The sequence below is a fragment of the Pseudophryne corroboree genome, chromosome 6 (assembly GCF_028390025.1).
Source record: "Pseudophryne corroboree isolate aPseCor3 chromosome 6, aPseCor3.hap2, whole genome shotgun sequence".
Classification (NCBI taxonomy): domain Eukaryota; kingdom Metazoa; phylum Chordata; class Amphibia; order Anura; family Myobatrachidae; genus Pseudophryne; species Pseudophryne corroboree.
In genome coordinates, this window is record NC_086449.1 from 747,236,595 (window position 1) to 747,260,554 (window position 23,960).

The 23,960-nt window shown below is 44.7% G+C and overlaps 1 protein-coding gene across 7 annotated transcripts in view; it reads right to left on the reverse strand.

The window, feature by feature from the left end:
• The window catches only part of RNF213 (ring finger protein 213), a 680,515-nt gene that overhangs the window by 357,408 nt on the left and 299,147 nt on the right, over window positions 1-23,960 (reverse strand). For all 7 annotated transcript variants that reach the window (XM_063928518.1, XM_063928521.1, XM_063928520.1 and 4 more), the window contains 3 exons: window positions 12,023-12,196; window positions 11,786-11,926; window positions 3,377-3,987 (listed from right to left, as the gene is read on the reverse strand). In XM_063928518.1, the coding sequence (XP_063784588.1) occupies window positions 3,377-3,987; window positions 11,786-11,926; window positions 12,023-12,196 (926 nt within the window). The remainder of the gene's footprint in view (window positions 1-3,376; window positions 3,988-11,785; window positions 11,927-12,022; window positions 12,197-23,960) is intronic.

Genomic DNA, 23,960 nt, shown 5'->3' on the forward strand with positions numbered 1-23,960 from the left:
ATAAGGAAGTGATAAACCAGTGATATGTGCAAGGTGATAATGGCACCAGCCAATGAGATCCTAACTGTTAATTTACATATTGGAGCTGATTGGCTGGTGCGTTTATCACCTTGCACATATCACTGGTTTATCACTTCCTTATACCTTCTCCAGGTTAATACATCTGCCCCACAGGTTGAACTCCTAAGGTCCGAACAGATATCTGCGTTTAGTAGGGCTCTGGTGGTAGTTGTAACCAGATAGCTGCATAGCGCATGGCACTTAGCCTGGGAGATGCAGCCTAACCCCAGGAAATAGTGGCCATCATCATGTAATCCATTTCCATGAAAATTAAATTCTGAGAACCAGTCCTTTAGAAAAGGACGGTTGGGTGGCTTCAGCTAAGATGTCTAAGAAGAGATTTCATATAGGTACTGGAAGAAACAGGAGATACCAGGTCCTTTGGAACATCACCCCCTAAAACTTATCCTGCACACCTTATAATAGACTTCCAAAAGGGAGTAACCCTGGGCAATCCTGTCAAATGTGAAGAAAGTTTCCAGTGGAAACATTACATCGTCAGCACACATCGGATACTCCTGTTTACATATTGTGTAGTAGACTTAGGTCAAGAATGGTTTAAGAGTAGAGAGGGCCCATGTTCAGAATGATTGGGCCCCCTTCTCTCTAGCAGCACAGGAGAATCTAGGTTTGTGCCAGAGTCTACTGCACATGAACAGGTGTGCAGGAACATGCTGCCCGCATGAGTGCCATGTGAGTCAGTAGCACCGAGCATTTGTTTTGCGTTTTTTTAGTCATAAAGTAATGCAATATGACATATGAGTCAGTAATGCAATATGACATACGAGATTATGCGGATTCAAATAATATGTGGCATGCCTATATTCTATGCTACAGTGTTTTCCTGGAAAACACTAACGTGGCATTTCGGATGCAGATCTCTTTTACAATGCTAAAATAAAAATAGGTAGCGTGTGAAAAAGAATTTGACTCACCAAAAGGGGTTCCTCAGTAGTAAGAACCCCCCCGCCCCCCCTGTGTGTGCCACTACGGACATACTATATCACAGTTAACTATTAATATACTATACACCTTACTTCTATAAAGTAATTAATTACTGCAATGTCTCGATTACCCAACCTGACTGAAAACGGGATCAGCAAATTGGGCATTTTTAACATGTTTAATTTACCCGATTCCCGGACAGATTGTCGGTCATCCCTAGCCACCAACCGGTGGATCCTGTTGGTGGACTGGTGATTCCGGCAGGGTTGGGGAATCGACACATAGATGTATGGGGTTCTTAAGATGGCTTGCAAAGGCATCAGTACAGGACAGAGGATGGCAATGGGATCAGTGCTATGGGTGGTAGAAAAGGGATTAATGTAAGGCACACTTCCAACATAAAGTAGCTGATATTCAGAATGGGATGTGTGTGCCTAAAAAATGGTGGAGCCTGATGGAAAGCGGAAGAGCTTCACCCAGCCACACACCCCATCTGCATTTCTGTGGTGGCGTGCCCAGCACTTTCGGAAATGCTGAGCTGCCCCCAGGCTCTCCCTGTAAGCAGTCCAGTTGGGAGATATCTGGGACTAGTGGTGTGATCACTGGCTTTAAACTGGCAATGAGAAATAGATCTTCACTAGAACACACTTTCTAAATATGTCCCCCTATTCTATACTCCTTTAGTAAATATACATAAAAAGTACATCCCACACATACTAACCTTTCTCTGTAACTGCTTATGACACTAAACAGCACTGAAAATTGGTGTAAACCATCCAACTGCTCTCTCCCTCTAGTTTCTCCAGTTTGGCTTTCTCAATCTCTGAATGCAGCAGGGCCGTCTTAGCAGTGTAGGCCGCTGGGCAAAGGAATGCACTGGGGCCCCTACCCATCCTCCAGCAGTGGGGTGGAGGGTGCTATCAGCGGCAGCTTTGACGCCTCGCTGGTGGGAGGGGGTGTTCTGTCTTCCGCTCAGCATGTAGGTCTTAAAGCAGTAATTTCTGGTAATTACTCCTTCACTGCATAGATGGTGGGAGATGGGGCAGGAGGGAGAACACTAAACTGTAGAAGGAGGTATTGGGCTGAATGAAGGGGCCCCGGTACATGACTTCCAAGGTGGTAAGGGGTGTTTAAAATGCAGGAGAGGGGTAGTGGAGTGGGCCTAATATTCATAATTTTTCGGTGGGAGGGCAACTTGCTTTACTGCAGATATCTCCAGTTCCTGTAAATAGATTTCTTAGCTTTCAGTGGGTTAAAAACTAGAGATTACCACCTTTCAGGAGGTACTGCGGACTTGGGAATCAAAGTTCAGGAGCCAGAGCAATCCACCAATGAAAGTATAAAACTGCAGACCAGGTGTGTGGAGCTGGAGCAGGGACCAGCTGCTGAAAGGCTGATATCTCTGGTTGTGGCCATAGTAGAGACAAGCTACCCATGTCCACCGAAAGGGGAGAGTCCCAGCTTTTGGAGTGTACAGTACTCTCAGAAAACTCTAAGTCAGACAGAGCCCTAGATATCTGGCTGGGAAGAGCAATTAACTGTCTCGGATGGGGACCACTGCTTTGAAGTCGGCTATCTCCGGTTCCCCAGGGACAATTTAAAAAATCTAGTAATCCTGGAAAAAGTGGACCCTTAGCCATCAGCCTAGGGCCCTTATAGTCCTGGGGCCCTTAGGCATCTGCCCTTTGAGCCCATACGAAAAGACAGCCCTGGACTTCAGCCATCGTTGCTTTAGTCTCATGCTGACTACAAATAACACCACGCACACAGCAACACCTAGATACTCTTGACAAATCCACTTCCCATTTTCACTTAAACATCTACTCCTACAAATATCATGTGCTGCACTAATCAGGCTGCCTCTAACAAAACTCCATCCTCTATTAAGTCTCAGACAACCGAATCCTCACCCATGGCACACCAAAGCAGACACGCTAGCTGCGCAAATGCTCCTGCACTGCTGAATACCACTGGGGGGGAAATACAGCTCCAGTGTCAGCTTCTGCTATCTAAATTCCTCTTTTCAACTTACAACACTGTCCTTTTCTTGGGGATATACGGTTTACAGTTAATTTATCCCTTCAAAAGTAACATGTTCCTCTGGAGCCCTTCATATATTGTCACTAACATGGATCTCATAGTAGGTGCATCTTTTCTTAATGATACTCCACCAAGTCTTTTGCCTGTAGTGTTACTGAATTTATGAGCCAGGTAACCCCCTTTCTGCAGTCAGTCACAAATGATACATTAAAATTATAAACCAAATAACAGCTTGCACATTCAGTTCGATCAAGATGACTAAACTTGTATTCATCTCAACAAGCAAAACACTGAGGTTGTGGGAGGGTTATGTATGAAAGTAATTACTTACAAATTGTAGCAGTACTTCCAATGTTTGAAAGTTTCCTTTAAGCTTTAAAAAACTCCTCACTTCAGATATGGACTTTGCAGAACGAAAGGCGACATTAAGCTGGTGGTACTGCTCAATTTGCTTCACACGTACAGGGATCCATTTCTCATCATCTTTGCTCCAAACGCGGCACAAAGTTTCAAACTCATTGTGAAGTTTTTCATATTTGTCTTTAAAATCTCTGAAAAAGCGGTCCACCACTTCAAAGGTAACTTTTTCTGTCTTTAGGTCATTGTAAATGGCTTCACACTTTTCACGGCAAGGAATAAACAGTTCATCTCTTATTCCTTCGATTGTGAATTCAAAATCTTCATCTTCCTCATCTGGTTGGTCCCTGGCATTTTCTGCTACAGCATTGGCTTGCTGTTCCCAGCAGGTATTGAAGACATGACTATTCCCTAATGTGTGTAGCTCCTCAGCCATTTTCATCAATTCAGGGTTAAGGTTATAATAGGACACCTCACTTTTCGGTAATTCTTGAGGTGTATTTGGTGTCTTTACCCACATAATGTCATTCAGCTTCTGTGGTCCCAATTTTTCAGAATGCTTCATTTGGATGTCATAAACACTAACTACATGAGAAGGACACAGACAGTTATTGTATCATAAGTTACAACACAACATGCGATTATATAATGTTTTCAAACTAATTTTCTGACAAAAAATCTAAGAGTACATTTTGCTAATGACCACCATGGGTGCCTTTGTGCCCCCAGGCTCAACCAATCAGTGAAAAAAGGCTAGAGCCATGGGTAATACAAGAAGAGTGTAAGGTGCAGTGCACTGATAAAAGGACAGCCTGCAAACGGATAAACTAAGTGAGCCAGCAGAAAGGGAGGGAGGGAGAAAGAGAAAGGTCAAAAACAGAGATTATTAAAAGAAGCTGTTGAGGAAGATATGAGGACAAGCAGATGCAGGTAGAGGACTAGTATTTGTCTCTCAAATTATTTCAATCACTATAATAGTATGATAGAGAGTAAATTGTATCTGTTTCAATGAATGTGTATAGTCTAATTTTTCTATTACTGAAGCATTAACAGGATTGTCAATACAATATTAAACGACAGTAGAGCTCGTCTGGGTATAATCTTTTATACAGAATTCTATGTTTTTGTTTCTTGGCAGGCTGCCAGGAGACCTGATGTATTTTTGATACACATTAATACAATATATACATTTAGGGTTATATTCAATTACAGTTGGATGCTCTCCGATGGAGAGGATCCGACACGTCAGAATTAAATAGCGGCCGTTTCCCCTCCCATTCTGACCATTGATTTCCACCCTCTCTTATGGGCGAAAATGAATTGTCGAAAACGGACTGTTTTCGACCGCGGCGGGGTCGAAAACACATGGATTCCGCTCATCCCTGTGTTTTTCGACTTGTCGGAAGTTCTGACAGGACGGAAAAACGGCACTTAAATTGAATATTGAAGTGTCAGAAAGTTCCAATTATCAGCGGAAAGTGCTGTCTTTCCGCCCTGTCGGACCTTCCGACGGTTATTGAATATACCCCTTAACAGTAAATACAAGGCTGCAGTTATTACAGCTGTATCAATTTTTATTTGGTGTGTTGTTTTAGAATGTATAATTTCTATGTCGCTCACTATACTGTGTCATACCAGGAGAGTATTTTATACCTCCAAAATGTATCAAATGAGACATATCTTAGGTATTGAAAGGGTCCCATTGTCTCTTACTTAGATGTGTTAAGGGCCCCATACACTAGTACAATTATACACAATTTCATACAATTCCGATATATTAGTCCGATATATATCGTACAAAAAGTGGAAAATCGTATGTGTTTTTGATCCGATGCGCGGTCCCGTGAGCATCGGATGGGATCCCTAGTCATTGGTGCTGCACTAATGATATATTGGAATTGGATGGAATCGGATGGAAAAAAGTGTGTTTTTTGTACATGTGATATATCGCATACGATGTATCACAGGGAAGTTTGACTGGCATTCTCAGGACACTCCCAGTCCCCCTAGCCCTCTAATTCAGCCCATCAGATATATCTTATGGTACAATTGTATGCCGTACGATATATTGCATGCGATGTATAGCGGCTTCATCAATCACATGCGATATATCTTATGCAAAAATAGCACAAAAGTACAAAATCGTATGGAAATCACTCACGGGAAGGTCTCGGGGTAGTTCAAGGGAAATTGCATCCGACTTCAGCCTCAGACATATCGTTGTAGTGTATGGGGCCCTTTAGGCACAAATATAGGTATGTATACTCCACTTTAAAGTCTCACTTAAAGTATCAGGTATCTTTAAATAGGGGTAGAGTACTATACTACTTCGCTCAACATTAATGGATTATAGATGTGTCTGTATGTCTCATTCGCGATAGTATGTCTCTCACTTCTAACATAGTTACATGGTAGATGAGGTTGATAAGAAGACAAAATGTCCATGGAGTTCAACCTGTGTTACAATTCTTACACTGCTCTGTATGTAACTAGTTTAACCATAATGACCCAGATATAGGTATATTTATCAGACTATCATGCGGTTCTGATAAATATACCTCTTGTTTATGCAATTTGCCAAATTATATTTGTGTCTCTCACTACCGTTGTCTCACACACATTTCTAATCTGACTGGTGTTGAGTATATCTAAGTAGTAATTGTCATACAGGTAGAGTTTCCTTTATGTACAAAAAAAAGTACAAAATTCCTTTATTCTTGACTGGTTAATGGTCCCCTTTCTTTCATAACTAGTATTTTATGCAAGTCTTTCATTAACATACCAAAATTATATATCTACATATGTTAGTCAATAGATAACTGACAAATTTTATCACCCTCACTATATATACTGTATGTATGTATGTATGTATGTATATATATATATATATATATATATATATATATATACACACACACACATACATATATATATATATATATATATATATATACAGACAGAATGTTCAGCACTCCCCATAGCAAGCTCACTTATCCTCACAACATCAATAAATAAATGATGGGGGTTTAGTTAGTGAATTGGCCAATGCACAGAAGCCTGCAAACCGCTCGCCAAGGTACCCCACCTTCTTGCAGGTCCTACACTATCACAAAGTCTCAAAAATTAAAACCTGGCAACTGTATCACACATAATATAACTGCACACATGCCCACTAGGTTTAACGTGTATCTGCCAAACATCTTATGGCTTTTAAAAGGTACACTGGTCACCTGACTCTGGCTGATAAATTACTAAGGAGCAGCTGACACAGGTTTACAACAAGTGAGATTACATAGGGGTGCATGAAAGGACTGTGACCACGGTTAATAAGAGTTAACCTTTTAAAAGCCATAAGATGTTTGGCAGATACACGTTAAACCTAGTGGGCATGTGTGCAGTTATATTATGTGTGATACAGTTGCCAGGTTTTAATTTTTGAGACTTTGTGATAGTGTAGGACCTGCAAAAAGGTGGGGTACCTTGGCGAACAGTTTGCAGGCTTCCGTGCATTGGCCAATTCACCAACTAAACCCCCATTATTTATTTATTGATGTTGTGAGGATAAGTGAGCTTGCTATGGTGAGTGCTGAACATTATGTCTGTATGTATTTGGGTTGGTGGCCATGGGCTGCATGCACCCCACCTTGTGAGTGGTGAGTGCAGACACTGCACCCCGCTTCTGGGTTGGCGAGTGCTGTGGTTTTCTAGATTTGTTTGTATATATATATATATATATATATATATATATACACACACACACACACACATACATACATACATACATACATACACTGCTCAAAAAAATAAAGGGAACGCTAAAATAACACATCCTAGATCTGAAGGAATGATATATTCTTATTAAATACTTTGTTCTTTACATAGTTGAATGTGCTGACAACAAAATCACACAAAAATTATCAATGGAAATCAAATTTATTAACCCATTGAGGTCTGGATTTGGAGTCACCCTCAAAATTAAAGTGGAAAAACACACTACAGGCTGATCCAACTTTGATGTAATCTCCTTAAAACAAGTCAAAATGAGGCTCAGTAGTGTCTGTGGCCTCCACGTGCCTGTATGACTTCCCTACAACCCACACAAGTGGCTCAGGTAGTGCAGCTCATCCAGGATGGCACATCAATGCGAGCTGTGGCAAGAAGATTTGCTGCGTCTGTCAGCGTAGTGTCCAGAGCATGGAGGCGCTACCAGGAGACAGGCCAGTACATCAGGAGACGTGGAGGAGGCCGTAAGAGGGCAACAACCCAGCAGCAGGACCGCTACCTCCGCCTTTGTGCAAGGAGGAACAGGAGGAGCACTGCCAGAGCACTGCAAAATGACCTCCAGCAAGCCACAAATGTGCATGTGTCTACTCAAACGTTCAGAAATAGACTCCATGAGGGTGGTATGAGGGCCCGACGCCTACAGGTGGGGGTTGTGCTTACAGCCCAACACCGTGCAGGACGTTTGGCATTTGCCAGAGAACACCAAGATTGGCAAATTCGCCACTGGCGCCCTGTGCTCTTCACAGATGAAAGCAGGTTCTCACTGAGCACGTGACAGACGTGACAGAGTCTGGAGACGCCAAGGAGAACGTTCTGCTGCCTGCAACATCCTCCAGCATGACCGGTTTGGCAGTGGGTCAGTAATGGTGTGGGGTGGCATTTCTTTGGGGGGCCGCACAGCCATCCATGTGCTCGCCACAGGTAGCCTGACTACCATTAGGTACCGAGATGAGATCCTTAGACCCCTTGTGAGACCATATGCTGGTGCGGTTGGCCCTGGGTTCCTCCTAATGCAAGACAATGCTAGACCTCATGTGGCTGGAATGTGTCAGCAGTTCCTGCAAGATGAAGGCATTGATGCTATGGACTGGCCCGCCCGTTCCCCACACCTGAATCCAATTGAGCACATCTGGGACATCATGTCTCCCTCCATCCACCAATGCCACGTTGCACCACGGACTGTCCAGGAGTTGGCGGATGCTTTAGTCCAGGTCTGGGAGGAGATCCCTCAGGAGACCATCAGCCACCTCATCAGGAGCATGCCCAGGCGTTGTAGGGAGGTCATACAGGCACGAGGAGGCCACAGACACTACTGAGCCTCATTTTGACTTGTTTTAAGGACATTACATCAAAGTTGGATCTGCCTGTAGTGTTTTTTTCCACTTTAATTTTGAGGGTGACTTCGAATCCAGACCTCCATGGGTTAATAAATTTGATTTCCATTGATAATTTTTGTGTGATTTTGTTGTCAGCACATTCAACTATGTAAAGAACAAAGTATTTAATAAGAATATGTCATTCATTCAGATCTAGGATGTGTTATTTTAGTGTTCCCTTTATTTTTAATATAGTTACATAGTCAGTGAGGTTGAAAAGAGGCAAAATGCCCATCGGGTTCCACCTGTATTCTGTGTTAATCTGTTCATATTATAATGTGCCTGCTGGAGTAATGGTTTAGTATCAATTGACACCTATGATTCCTACCACTCCCAGATAATTTAATGTCACTATGTTAAATGCTATAGCCCTGGATACATTTTCCATATAGGAATTTGTCCAATCCATTTTTAAATACATTTACAGAGTCTGCCATTATTACCTTCTCCGGCAGGGAGTTCCAAATCTTTATTGTCCTTACCGTGAAGAATCCTTTCCTACGTTGTGTACGGAATTTTCTCTCCTCTAACCTCAGCGACTGCCCACGTGTCCTATTCAGAATTCTTTTAATAAACAAGTACGCTGCTAGCTTCTTGTAATGACCCTTTACATATTTGAAGATATTAATAATGTCTCCTCTTAGACGCCTCTTTTCTACTGTATACATATTTAACCTAGTAAGCCTTTCCTAGTACTCCAGAGACTCTAACCCTTTAATCAATCTAGTAGCTCTTCTTTGAACTCTTTCTAGTTCCCCGATATCTTTTTTCTAATACGGTGCCCTGAACTGAACATAATATTCCAGGTGCGGACGTACCAACGATTTGTACAGTTGCATGATTACATCCTCGTCCCTCCTCTCAATGCCCCGTTTAATGCACGCAAGCACTTTACTTGACTTCTTTGCTGCTATTTGACATTGTGTACTGTTATTAAGCCTATTATCTATGAGCGCCCCCAAATCTTTTTGCACCACAGTTACCCCTATATTTTTCCCCAGATAGAGTGTAGGATGCAAGTGTGTTTTTTGTCCCAAGTGCATAACTTTGCATTTTTCTATATTGAACCTCATTCTCCATTTAGACGCCCAGATTTCCAGTTTAACTAAGTCATTCTGTAGTGACTCCACATCACCTTCTGAATTAATTACCTTACACAGTTTAGTATCATCTGCAAAGACTGACACTGTGCTTTCCAGGCCTATTCCTAGATCTTGATAAATATAGTGAACAGCAGTGGGCCAAGAACGGACCCTTGTGATATTCCGCTGACTACTGGTGCCCAGCTGAAGAACATCCCATTGACTACTACTCGCACTCTGTTATCCAGTCAGTTACTTATCCATGTACAAATAGTATGTCCTAGGCAAAGTTCCTTTAATTTGTTGATGAGTCTCCTATGAGGCACTGTATCGAAGGCTTTTGCAAAATCTAAATACACCACATCCACTGCTTTTCCATGGTCAAGATTCTCACTCACTTCCTCCTACATGTTATATTTTAAACTATTAGTGCACTGAAAACAGATGCCTTTTTCTCTCCTCCTCCTTCAAGAATGAGCAGCAGTCAGAAGGTAGAGACTTCTACTATGCCACAGTGGGGTGCTGAGGGACTGAGCATGTAGTGTTGGGTATGTTTTTTTTTTTTTCATGTGGGCACCAATGTGTTGTTTTTTTTCCATTTGGGGGCCAATCTGTATTTATTAATAATAGGTAGGGGCAACTGAAACAGTCTTTGTTTTGAAAGGGACAATGCAAGAATGGAAGTCAAGAACTAGCTCAGCGCCTAAAATGAAACAGAGAGGTCCTGGCAGTAAATGTAGAACACAGAATTTGGCACATAGAGAACTGGCATTTTCAGAGAATGATTTCAAACATTTTCTCCAGCAGGTTTGAGTGAAGTACAAGAACATCTAAAATAGTTGGAAAATTATGTAAAAGAACAGTCCGAGAGTCACCACTTATAGCCACGCGAAGAAAGACTTGTGCGGCTACAATTGGTGATTCGTATGCATCAATATGGAATGCAAAGAAATGGTTATGGGAGTTCTGATGAGAATTTGCTAACCCACAATAGGACCAGAGATTATATTAAAACCCCCATGATGCTCACCTAGGTTAAGCTCAATATATCCCTGGCCCTATTTTAACCCTACATATGTTGTAGCAGGACCCAATGTGAATACCGAGAGTGTAGTTACTGAAGATAAGCAGGATGCCTTCACTTCCTTTTTAGGTTGTACATCGGCACTAAAGACAGGAAATGATGTCAATGCTTGAAATGAACAAGGGTACATGCACTCGGTGGAGAGGAGTGTTCCTGTGTCCCACCAGTGTGAAGAAAATAGGACAAGCAGAGAATCAGAGGAGGCAGAGGTGTGTGTGCAAAGGAGAGCTCCTATACGGACAGAGTGGAGCTGGCCAGACTACAAGGTTGAGAGAGAGAGAAAAGCATTGAAACAAATATTCAGGTGCTTAGATAAATGGGTCTACAACCTCTAAAACTCAAAAACACCAGCAGCCAAGCAAAAATCAAAAGAAACCTGCATGTGTATCACTAGGTGGTTTTAGTGGCAAAATGTGTAATAATGACCAGTATATATTTATATTACTAGTTTATTATAATATATGAATTAAAAGACACGGCTCCTAGAACTAGGAGGTCACACAGACAATAATAAATGTATAAAATGTACAAATATTATGCATAAACCGTACTACTACAGTAACCAAGCGGAAACATTACTAAACAGCACAATGTAATGAACAATCCAGCAAAAGACTGGGCTACAGTATACTACCCAATTTAGTGGATTCAGGGTAGTAATGGCAAATGTTCAGTATAACAGGGGAAGCACATATCCCTCCAAGTATGCCAATTTTAAAGGGCTAATTAATATGCTGGCTCTATATAAAGTAATATAGTGTATAGTATAGTGCCAGTATTTAACGCTGAAATAATGTTCAACCAAGAATGCGTATTACAGCAGAGTCTAAACCATAGCTTGAAGTGGATAAACACATCATACACCCCTGCTCACAGCAATATATTATCAGATGGAGTCACTGTTGTAAAGAAGAAAGGTCAGTGTAATACAACATGCCCTTCTGGGAGCACAGAAAAGGGCTACTGACCCTTTTTAAGTCACTGGTCTCTGTTAGAAGCAATAACCAATAAACACAAAGGGATAAAAGAATAAAGGTGAATTGATAACTATGCATTACCTTTTACATCGATTTTTTGGATCATTTTAAGAAGACTGTCCACCCACTCGCGCTCGTTCTTTAAAGTGTACAACTCATTTTGCCTCCATACGAGCACTTTATTTATCTCAGCCAATGAGACGTTCTCTCCTTTTTCATTTTCTAAAAAATAATGGGGTAGTACTTAGAAAGGGGTTATTAAGCTGAAACCGAGACAAGCAGAGCACACATAAGTCTGGTTTAAATCAACTGACTTACTCAGTTTACAGATCTCTAAGAATTGTATCTTGTTCTTTAGAACACATTCCATATGTTCAAACAGCACATTGCCATCAATGACATTTCTTCTGGCATCTAGAAACACTGAATCTGAGAGAAGCACCAGCTCTTGAATGTCCTCACCAAACCCGCTTATGATCCGAGAGTTTGTCCCTGTAAAGGAAAGCATATAAAATATACATTACTGCCATAATTACACATCCTAATGAACAGTTTTGCTATATTTATACATGTATTACACAGGCAGAGATACCATTATGGTTGCCCATATGACGTTACATAATAATCTGCAAATAATCAAGGAAAAAATGTTCATGTGGTTTTGTAAATGTTCAAAATCATCAGCAGACTCCATTCTACTAAAAAATAAATAAGAAAAACATTTTTAATATAGAGTACTCTTCCATTTGATAAAAATACCTCCTATTAAAGACACAATTTAAAAGGTTATGAAAAAAAACTGTAAACAATTTCTTTGGCTGAGCGTAGTAACTTGTTAAAGCCTGCGGGAATTCCCTACCGTCTTTACAATCTCTTATGGTGGGTGCACACTATGCAGTACGCTCTATGGGCCGAATTCATTAAGGATTACAAATTCTGCTAATTAGCAGAATTGCAATCCTTCTGATCGCATGTTGGGGCGGCCCATCGCAGGGTGAGGCCACCCAGCATGCGGCCCGCCGCCTATCCCCCTTGATGAAGCAGAAATCGCGATCGCATCGCAATTTCTGCTTCATTGCAGAAATTAGGGATGCCTCCTGCCGATGCAGGTTTGCTGCATCCGCAAGAGGCCCGCCGCCATCTTTTTGATCGCGGCGGCTGCATGTGAAGTCACGCAGCCGCAGTGATTGCGCCCCCATCATGCCCACCGTTTCCCCGTCGCCGCCCCCATTTCTCTGTCGCTGCCCCCACAACATTCCGTCTCCGCCCTGGAAACAGCGCGTTGTCGTCCCCCCGCCCCATGACTGCCTCTGCCTGATTGACAGGCATAGGCGATAGCATTTCTGCGCCCCCCCCCACAGAAAATGCGGGCGCATGCGTAAGACAGGTGCTGCACATGCACCCGCATCTTTTTCATATTTTTTGCGGTTGGAATGCAGAGGTTCCAAAATGCGCTCCTCAAGGTACTTAACGGTCCAGGTTTTTAGTATACCCATGCTTGGCCACAGTTGACTTAATTAGTACCTCAGTCAGTAAACATCTGTGCTGAGCCACGTATCTCTTTAAAACCTGGACCGTTAGCACTAAAGAAATTAAATTACTAAATATCCAGGGCAGTGCATCTAATGTATAATGGTAACAATAGGATTTTAATTACCTACTGGTAAATCCTTTTCTCGTAGTCCGTAGAAGATGCTGGGTTCCACATTGGTACCATGAGGTATAGATGGGTCCACCAAGAGCCATTGGCACTTTAAGAGTTTGAGAGTGTGGGCTGGCTCCTCCCTCTATGCCCCTCCTACCAGACTCAGTCTAGAAACTGTGCCCGAAGAGATGGACATCTTCGAGAGAAGGATTATGCACAGATAGTGGCGAGATTCATACCAGCTCACACATACAAGGCAACACAAGCTAACTAGCTTGACACTCAGCAACCGCTGAAACATTACTTACCAAGTAACAATGCAGTACTTAACTAAAAACCAAAGTTGTACTAAACCAGATAACCACTGCAGGAAAACGAAGCGCTGGGCTAGCGCCCAGCATCCTCTACGGACTACGAGAAAAGGATTTACCGGTAGGTAATTAAAATCCTATTTTCTCTTACGTCCTAGAGGATGATGGGGTCCACATTAGTACCATGGGGATGTACCAAAGCTCCCAGAACGGGAGGGAGAGCGCGGAGGCTCCTGCAGAACAGATTGATGAAACTTCAGGTCCTCAGAGGCCAAAGTATCGAACTTGTAGGACTTTGCGACCCTGACCAAGCAGCCGCTCGGCAAAGCTGTAAAGCCGAAACACCCCGGGCAGCAGCCCAGGAAGAACCCACCTAACGAGTAGAGTGGGCCTTGACAGACGTAGGACGCATGCTTGATAGTGAACCTGATCCAGCAAGAGATCGTCTGCTTAGAAGCAGGACACCCAATTTTCTTGGGATCATACAGGACAAACAGAGTCTGAGTTTCTGTGAGGAGCAGTCCTCACATAGATTTTTAGAGCCCTTAAAACATCTAAGGACTTTGAAGAGATTGAGGAGTCAGTCGCATCTGACACCACAATAGGTTGGTTGATATGAAATGCCGACACAACCTTCGGAAGAAACTGCTGACGTTTCTGGAGCTCAGCTCTATCTTCATGGAAGATAAAGTATGGGCTTTTACATGACAAAGCCCCCAACTCCGTAACAAGTCTAGCAGAAGCTAAGGCCAACAAAGTGACAGCCTTCCACGTGAGAAACTTGACCTCAACCTCCTGTAGAGGCTCAAACCAGTCCGACAGGAGGAAGTGCAACACCACGTTAAGATCCCAGGGCGCCGTAAGCGGTACAAAGGGAGGTTGGATGTGCAGAACTCCCTTCAAAAAAGTCTGAACCTCAGGGAGGGCTGCCAACTGTTTCTGGAAGAAAATGGAAAGAGACGAAATCTGGACCTTTACGGATTCTAATCTCAGGCCCATATCCACACCTGCTTGCAGGAAGAGGAGAAATCGTCCAAGTTAAAACTCCACCGTAGGAAACTTCTTGGACTAACACCAAGATACATATTTTTTCCAAATACGATGGTAATGTTTAGACGTTACTCCTTTCCTAGCCTGTATCAGGGTAGGAATAACCTTATTCGGAATGCCCTTCCGAGCTAGTATCAGGCGTTCAACCTCCATGCCGTCAAATGTAGCCGTGGTAAGTCTTGATAGGCGAACAGCCCCTGTTGCAGCAGGTTCTCTTGAAGAGGAAGAAGCCTCGGCTGTTCTAGCAGTAGATCCAGAAGATCCGCGTACCAAGACCTTCTTGGCCAGTCTGGGGTAATGAGGATCGCTTGAACCCTTGTTCTCCGTATGAGTTTGAGCACTCTTGGAATGAGTGGGAGTGGTGGAAACATGTACACCGACTGGAACACCCACGGAGTCACTATGGCTTGTTGAGAGGAGAGGCCATCACGTCTATTTGGAATACACCCCAAAGATCTGTTACCTCCTTGAACACCTCCGGATGGAGACCCCACTCCCCCGGATGGAGATCGTGCCTGCTGAGGAAGTCCGCTTCCCAGTTGTCCACTCCACTCCAGAATCAAGACTGCTTTCAGCACCAACGTGTGTTTTTCTGCCCAGAGGATGATTCTTGTTACCTCTGACATTGCAGCTCTGCTCTTCGTTCCGCCCTGTCGGTTTATGTAAGCCACTGTCGTTACATTGTCTAACTGCACTTGAATGGCCCGATTTCTCAGAAGACGAGCCGCTTGGAGAAGACAGTTGTAAACGGCTCTTAGTTCCAGAAAGTTTATCAGTAGGCCGGCTTCCATACTTGACCACCTTTCTTGGAAGGTTTCCCCTTGAGTGACTGCGCTCCAGCCCTGGAGACTTGCATCCGTGGTTAGAAGAGTCCAGTCCTGAATCCCGAGCCTGCGGTCCTCCAGAAGGTGAGACAATTGTAGCCACCAGAGGAGTGAAATCCTGGCCTTTGGCGACAGACGTATTCTCTGGTGCATGTGCAGATGAGATCCCGACCACTTGTCCAGGAGATCCAGTTAGAAGGACCGAGCATGAAATCTCCCATACTGCAGAGCCTCGTAAGAGGCCACCATCTTCCCCAGAAGGCAAATGCACCGATGAACCGACACCCGGGCTGGCTTCAGGACATCCCGGACCATTGTTTGTATCACCAACGCTTTTTCCTCTGGAAGAAACACCCTCTGCACTTCCGTGTTGAGGATCATTCCCAGAAAGGATAGCCTCCTGGTTAGTTCCAAATGTGATTTTGGAAGCTTCAGGATCCAACCATGGTGGTCATTCCGAGTTGTTCGCTCGCAAGCTGTTTTTAGCAGCTTTGCACACGCTAAACCGCCGCCTACTGGGAGTGAATCTTAGCATAGTAGATTTGCGAACGAAAGATTAGCAGATTTGCAAATAGACAGTTCTTAGCAGTTTCTGAGTAGCTCGAGACTGCCATTGCGATCAGTTCAGTCAGTTTCATTCCTGGTTTGACGTCACAAACACACCCAGCGTTCACCCAGACAATCCCCCGTTTCTTCAGACGCTCCCGCGTTTTTCCCAGAAACTGCAGCGTTTTTTCGCACACACCCATAAAACGGCCAGTTTCCGCCCAGAAACACCCACTTCCTGTCAATCACACTACGATCACCAGAACGAAGAAAAAACCTTGTAATGCCGTGAGTAAAATACCTAACTTAATAGCAAATTTACTTGGCGCAGTCGCACTGCGGACATTGCGCATGCGCATTAGCGACTAATCGCTCCATTGCGGAAAAAAAAATAACGAGCGATCAACTCGGAATGACCACCCATGTTCCCTGAGTAGATGGGTCATGAGAACAATGGACTGTAACAGCTTCTCCTTGGACGACGCCTTTATCAGCAGATCGTCCAGATATGGAATTATGTTCATCCCCTGTCTGCAGAGGAGAACCATCATTTCCGCCATCACCTTGGTGAATACCCTCGGTGCTGTGGAGAGGCCGAATGGCAGGGCCTGGAATTGAAAATGACAGTCCAACAGTGCAAATCGGAGATAAGCTTGATGCGGCGGCCATATCGGAATGTGGAGGTACGCATCCTTGATATCCAGGGATAACAGGAATTCCCCCTCCTCCAGACCTGATATCACCGCCCTTAGAGACTCCATTTTGAACTTGAACTCACTCAGGAAGGGGTTTAGCGATTTTAAGTTCAGAATAGGCCTGACCGAACCATCCGGTTTTGGTACCACGAAAAGGTTCGAATAGTAACCTTTGTTTTGCATATGGGGTGGAACTGGTACAATAACCTGTGCCTCCACCAACTTCTGGATGGCTTCCTGTAGGATAGCCCTGTCTGCCAGCAAAGCTGGCAAGCCTTATTTGAAGAATCAGTGAGGCGGGAGATCTTGAAATTCCAGCCTGTACCCCTGAGACACAATATCTTGCACCCAGAGGTCCAGGCCGGATGACACCCAGACGTGACTGAAATGCCTGAGTCTCGCACCCACAGGCCCCACCTCCAGGAAGCACGGTCCACCGTCATGCTGAGGACTATGGCGTACCCGAAGTAGGTTTCTGTTCCTGGGAACCTACCGCAGCAGGTTTCTTGGGTTTTGGCTGACCTCCTCTAAAGAAGGTGTTGCACGGCTTGGCCTTTCTTGCTTTGGCAGTCCGAAAGGACTGAGATGCAGCTAAAGAAAAGGGTTTCTTCGTAGCAGGTGCAGCTGAGGTAAGAAAAGGAGACTTACCCGCAGTAGCCGTGGAAATCCACACATCTAATGCTTCCCCAAAGGAAGCCTAACCTGTGTAGGGTAGGGTCACCACACCTTTCCTGGATTCCGCGTCGGCAGACCACTGGCGCAGCCAAAGTCCCTTTCGACCTGAGATAGACATTGAAGAAATCCTGCAGCCATGAAACCAGGTCTATCATGGATTCCACCACAAATCCGCAAGAATCCAGAATGTTATGTAAAAACAATTCAACATAACTTTTATCCATTGTATCCAAATCCTCAAGTAACGTGCCTGACCACTTTACTATAGCTTTGGAAATCCATGCACAGGCAATTGTATGACTTAGTATCGCCCCTGAGCCATGTATATGGATTTGAGCGTAGTGTCAATTTTGCGATCAGCCGGCTCTTTTAAGGCGGTAGATCCTGGAACAGGTAAAACCACCTTTTAGCAGAGTCTGGATACAGACGCGTCAACTATGGGTGGGTTTTCCCATTTTTTCCTATCCTCCTCAGGGAAGGGGAAAGAAACCAGAGCCCTCCTAGGGATCTGGAATTTTTTCTCTGGGTTTTCCCATGCTTTCTCAAATATAGCACTTAATTCTTTAGACGCAGGGAAGCTTAGTGAGGCTTTCTTATTGTCAGTGAAGTAAGCCTCCTCAACCTGCTCGGGTGTTGTATCAGAAATATTCAACACATCTCTAATAGCCTCTATCATCAACTGCACTCCTTTAGCAAGAGATGCCGCCCACCGCAGCACATACCCCTCACCGTCTGCCGTGTCAGAATCGGTATCCGTGTCATCTTGCATAATCTGGGCAAGAGCACATTTGTGGGAACACACTGCCATAGAGTTCTGTAAAACCAGAGTTGCAGATTTTCTGTACAACCCTAGTAGAAATCTGAGAAATCATAGTTTTAATAGAGGATAACCATTCAGGCTCCCTTGCCGGTATCTGCGCGAAGACAGTGCAATCGTGATTACATGGAATGGGATCATCCTGAGAGGACATATCCTCTGCAGCATATGACACAGAGCCCCTGGACATAGCTTAATGGAGACCACAGACACTCCACACACACAAAGGGGAGGACAGACAGAGTTTCACCCCCAAGAATGGCAAGAGAGACACAGAGTTTGGAGCCAACCCACACACAGCACTTTCAAGGTATAGGGAGAGTTATACAGTCTTTACACAGCCTCCCCCCCCCCCCCCCCCCCATCTACAACCTCCAGGTACCGTAAGAGATAGCTGGAGCTGAATTGGAGGAACAGCTCTCACTGACAGCGCTTCTGCAGGCAGGAAAATGGCGCTGAAGCTGCTGGGTCCGTTCTGAGAAGCTCCGCCCCCTTACATGGCAGCGTTTTCCCACTCTTCTGAAGATTATACAGGCCTGAGGAATTTTGCTGGCAGCGATCCGGGGACCCTGACAGGCTTGGAGGTTAGTGTAGGATGTAGGCGCTGGCTCAGGGCGCCCCTCACAGCGCCGCACTATGTGCAGCTGAGCCCCGGAGTGCAGTTAGTACTGTGCTCCATACCCTGTTGACGCCATCTTCACACCGGCTCCCCGCTTGCTAGGGGGGCCAGAGACTAACTCGCCACTGATCTTCTGGCTCTGTTAGAGGGTGGCGGCATGCTGCCGGGGTGAGCGATTCCCTCTGGCAGGGAACGTTCGATCCCCTCAAGAGCTCAGTGTCCTGTCAGCGGAGATAGTGGCTCAGACTACGCAGGGCGTACACTACTCCCCCCCCCCCCTTAGTCCCACGAAGCAGGGAGGCTGTTGCCAGTAGCCTCCCTGTAAAATGATAAACTGTAAAAAAAAAAAAATTTACTAAAGAAACTCTGGAGAGTTCCCCTAGCTCCTCCGAGCACATTTTCTAAACGGAGTCTGGTAGGAGGGGCATAGAAGGAGGAGCCAGCCCACACTCTTAAACTGCCAATGGCTCCTGGTGGACCCGTCTATACCCCATGGTACTAATGTGTACCCCAGCATCTTCTAGGACGTAAGAGAAAATAGGATTTTGGTACTTACCAGGTAAATCCTTTTCTTTGAATCCATAGGGGGCACTGGAGTACTCTTGGGGATATGGACGGCTTCCACAGGAAGTAGGCACTGAATAAATTAATTTTGGAACTATATCTCCCCACCATAATCCCTGAGTACCTCAGTGTTTTTTACTGAGCCGAACAGGAGCGATAGAGAGGTTGACAATGGAGCATTACATATAACTTAACGGACAACAATAAAGTTGACCCAACATTACTGACAACTAACCAGTTGACACCATAACTTGTTAATCTGAACCAGTCGGTGAAAGTGTGTTACCATAAGATCTATTGAACCTACCCCAAACCAGGTAAACTGCTCTGGATGGGCGTCCAGTGCCCCCTATGGATTCAAAGAAAAGGATTTACCTGGTAAGTACCAAAATCCTATTTTCTTTTTCATCCACTAGGGGTCACTGGAGTACTCTTGGGACGTACCAAAGTTTCCCCCCCGTGGGCGGGAGAGCTGTTTGGCACCTGTAACACTAGGCGGCCAAAGCTAGATGCTGATGCCGCAAACGTATCAAACTTGTAGAGGCGTACAAACGTGTGCACCGAAGACCATGTAGCCGCCCGGCAAAGCTGTGTCGTAGAAGCTCCACGACTCGCTGACCATGATGTTCCCACAGCACGTGTGGAATGAGCTGTTATTGATGTAGGCGGCTGTAACCTAGCATGAAGGTAAGCCTGACGTATGGTCACTTTAATCCAACTGGATAAGGTCTGCCTAGAAGCTGGCCAACCCATCTTGGCAGCATCATAGAGAGCAAACAACGTATCCGTCTTACGAACGGTCGATGTTCGGGATACATAAATGCGTAATGCGCGTACCACATCCAACCTACCAGAGTCTCCTGTTAACATAGGAACTACTATTGGTTATTGATGTGAAAAGATGACACTACCTTTGGTAGAAAAGCGGAATTCGCCCGGAATTCCGCTCTGTCATCATGAAACACTAAATACGGTGGTTTGCACGACAAAGCACCCAATCTGAAACACGCCTTGCTGACGCTAAGGCTAAAAGAAACATTATTTTCCCAAGTGAGAAATTTAATATCCACTTGTTGTAAGGGTTCATAATAAAAAGACTAAGAAATCTAAAAACCAGATTCAAGTCTTATGGCGCAGTAGGTAGAGTGAATGGAGGCTGAACTCTGAGGACACCCTGCATAAAAGGTGTGAACCGACGGCAATAGGGCCAATCTACTATGAAAATAAATGGACAACGCCGATATCCGCACTTTTAGTGTGGATAAACTCAGACCTCTATCTAACCTAGGCACGCCAAATTCTGTAATAATGAGCTGCCGTAACCGGCTTCCTAGCTCGTAACATGGTTGGAATACCCGATTCTGGAATGCCCTCTCTTCTTAAGAGGGCTGTCTCAACAGCCACCCCGTCAAACGCGGCCGCGCTAAATCGGGTAAAAGGAACGGACCCTGCTGTAACAGGTCAGAACGTAGTGGGAGCGGCCAAAGACCGACTGCGAGTAGACCGCGGAAATCCGAGAACCAAGCTCTCCGAGGCCAAAGAGGCGCCACTAGTATAACTGTGACGGACTCTCCTTTGATCCGTTTTAGCCACAGAGGGAGCAGCGGAAACGGTGGAAATAGATACCCGAGACTGTATGGCCACGCGATTGTGAGAGCATCCACCGCCACTGCCTTTGGATCTCTCGTTCTGGACACGACCTAGGGCGTTTGATGATTGTGGCGAGATGCCATCAAGTCCACCTGCGGGTAACTCCACTTCTGGACCAGCATGTGAAATACTTCTGGATTTAATGCCCATTCTCCTGGATGAAAATTCAGACGGCTGAGATAATCCGCCTCCCAGTTGTCCACTCCCGGAATGACTACTGCAGACAATATCATTTGGTGATACTCGGCCCAATAGAGGATTCAAGCTACAGATGTGACTACTTACATCTTTGCTTTTTTTTTTTTTTTTTTTTACAAATTTGGCACAACATGCAAAACACAGCTAAACTGTTTTTCATGAGAAGTGAGTGGATGAATTTTAAAATTTTTGTTTGCCATAAAAGAATATGTATAAAGTAACATATTAAGGAAGCAAATTAAGAAAAAAAACACAAGACATGACTAAATCTCTGAGTATATAGCATGCAAAACCGTGCCATACATGACGGGACACAGCAAAGATGCACGTGGACACATCTGTACCTCCCGCATTGCCATACGGCTTTTCGTTCCTCCTTGTTTGTTGATGTATGCGACTGCTGTCGCATTGTCTGACTGCACCTGAACAGCCTGAGCCTGCAGCCTGTGCACTGCTTGTCGTAGCGCATTGTAAATTGCCCGGAGTTCCAGGACATTTATAGACAGCAATCTTTCGTGATCCGCCCAGAGACCCTGGAGCTGATAATTTTGAACTAAAGCTCCCCAACCTCTGAGACTTGCGTCCGCCGTGAGAATTATCCAATTCCAGGCACCGAACAGTTTCCCTGCGGTTAGATTCTGTACTTTGAGCCACCAGAGTAGAGACTCTCTGGCCCTTGGAGACAACCTCACTTCTGCAGTAAATCTGCAGATGCGAGCCCGACCACTGTGCGAACACATCCAATTGAAAAGGACGTGAGTGAAGTCCTCCGAACTGAAGCGCTTCGAAAGCCGCCACCATTGTCTAATAGGCGAATGCACAAGTGAACAGAGACTGTGCGTGGCTTGAGCACTAATTGTACCAGATGACGAATGACCTGTACTTTCTGTTCGGGTATGTAAATTCTTTGATTTACCGTATTGAGAATCATACCTAGGAATTGAAGTCGTTGAGACGGAATCATTCAGGAATTCGCATAGACAATGGTAGGAAATCAGATTTTCCTCCCCACTTGGTCTGCGATCTATCTCGTTTGGAATCCGACTCCGCCTGTTAGGAACGTAGCCAAAGTGGACGTTATGCGCTACTAGCGAAGCTGAAAACGCAAGAACCAACTGCCAACGTCCAAAGAAGCTGTAGGCAGCAAGAAGTGTAAGGTGGTCTTTATTTAGGGCAAACCTGAACTGGAATGCCCTGCCACTACAGCCTTGTTACCTCAAACCCTTACCAAAGCAGGGCGAAGCAACAGCCCTACTGCTGTGTAGGGTATACTCCGATATGTAGTAAAACACCCAATAAATGCAATTGTCTCTGATTGGAAATTGTTCAGCCTTCGCTGAGAACCTGACGTACTGGCCTGGTGCTATGAGGGCTGGCGGCAAATCGACCGCAACAATGTAACTGAAACTGTCTGTGCAGTCTTTACGCAGAGTACTAACCACTATACGATCACGGCAACTTAAACGAGCCAGGTAGGAGACGAACCTACAATCTTGTTATGCATAGTCAGATGCGTTATACATTGCGCCACTGGCCCAGATTCGTATTTGTCCGACACACTGTGTGACCGACTTTGCAGCGAAGCTGCTTGTTTGATTATGCATAAATGCATATAGCAGAGGATAGTTTCAATCTGCCTACCTCTGGGTTATGGGCCCAGCATGCTTCCATTGCAGTACTCTGCTGCACATGTAAGTGCAAGAGATCATGTACTCCAACCAGTAAGTACACCACGGAAGTAACGTGTGTATAAACCTGCATTACCGTGCATGTGGTTACCAGCAATAGCGAATCTTCCTGTAGAGTCATGCTGTACAAAAACAATTAATAAATTAAACTCCTAACAACACCCCGCTCCTCCAGAGTCTAAGTGTTGTAGGGCAGCAACTTCCGAGAAAGAACCAGGAAGTAACATTAAAAAAAAAAAGTTGTCCTACCATGTATTTTTTTTTTTTTTTTTTTAAACACCTGTTAAACCAGGATCTGAACCAGTGTCCATGCAAACACAATGGCCCTCATTCCGAGTTGATCGGTCGCAAGGCGAATTTAGCAGAGTTACACACGCTAAGCCTACGCCTACTGGGAGTGTATCTTAGCTTCTTAAAATTGCGACCGATGTAATCGCAATATTGCGATTACAAACTACTTTGCAGTTTCTGAGTAACTTCAACCTTACTCTGCCTGTGCGATCAGTTCAGTGCTTGTCGTTCCTGGTTTGACGTCACAAACACACCCAGCGTTCGCTCAGACACTCCCCCGTTTCTCCAACCACTCCTGCGTTTTTTCCGGAAAACGGTAGCGTTTTCAACCACACGCCCATAAAACGCTGTGTTTCCGCCCAGTAACACCCATTTCCTGTCAATCACATTACGATCGCCGGAGCGATGAAAAAGCCGTGAGTAAAAATACTATCTTCATTGTTAAATTACTTGGCGCAGTCGCAGTGCGAATATTGCGCATGCGTACTAAGCGGATTTTCATTGCGATGCGATGAAAAATACAGAGCGAACGACTCGGAATGAGGGCCAATGTTCACTGTGGCCGGAAAGCCTAACCACTTGGCTACAGAGCCACCTGTAAAAACAATAAGCAAAGCTGCTGTGGTGTGGCCATGTTTGCAGTGCTCAACAGATACTGTTAATAAACACTGAGTGCTGACCAA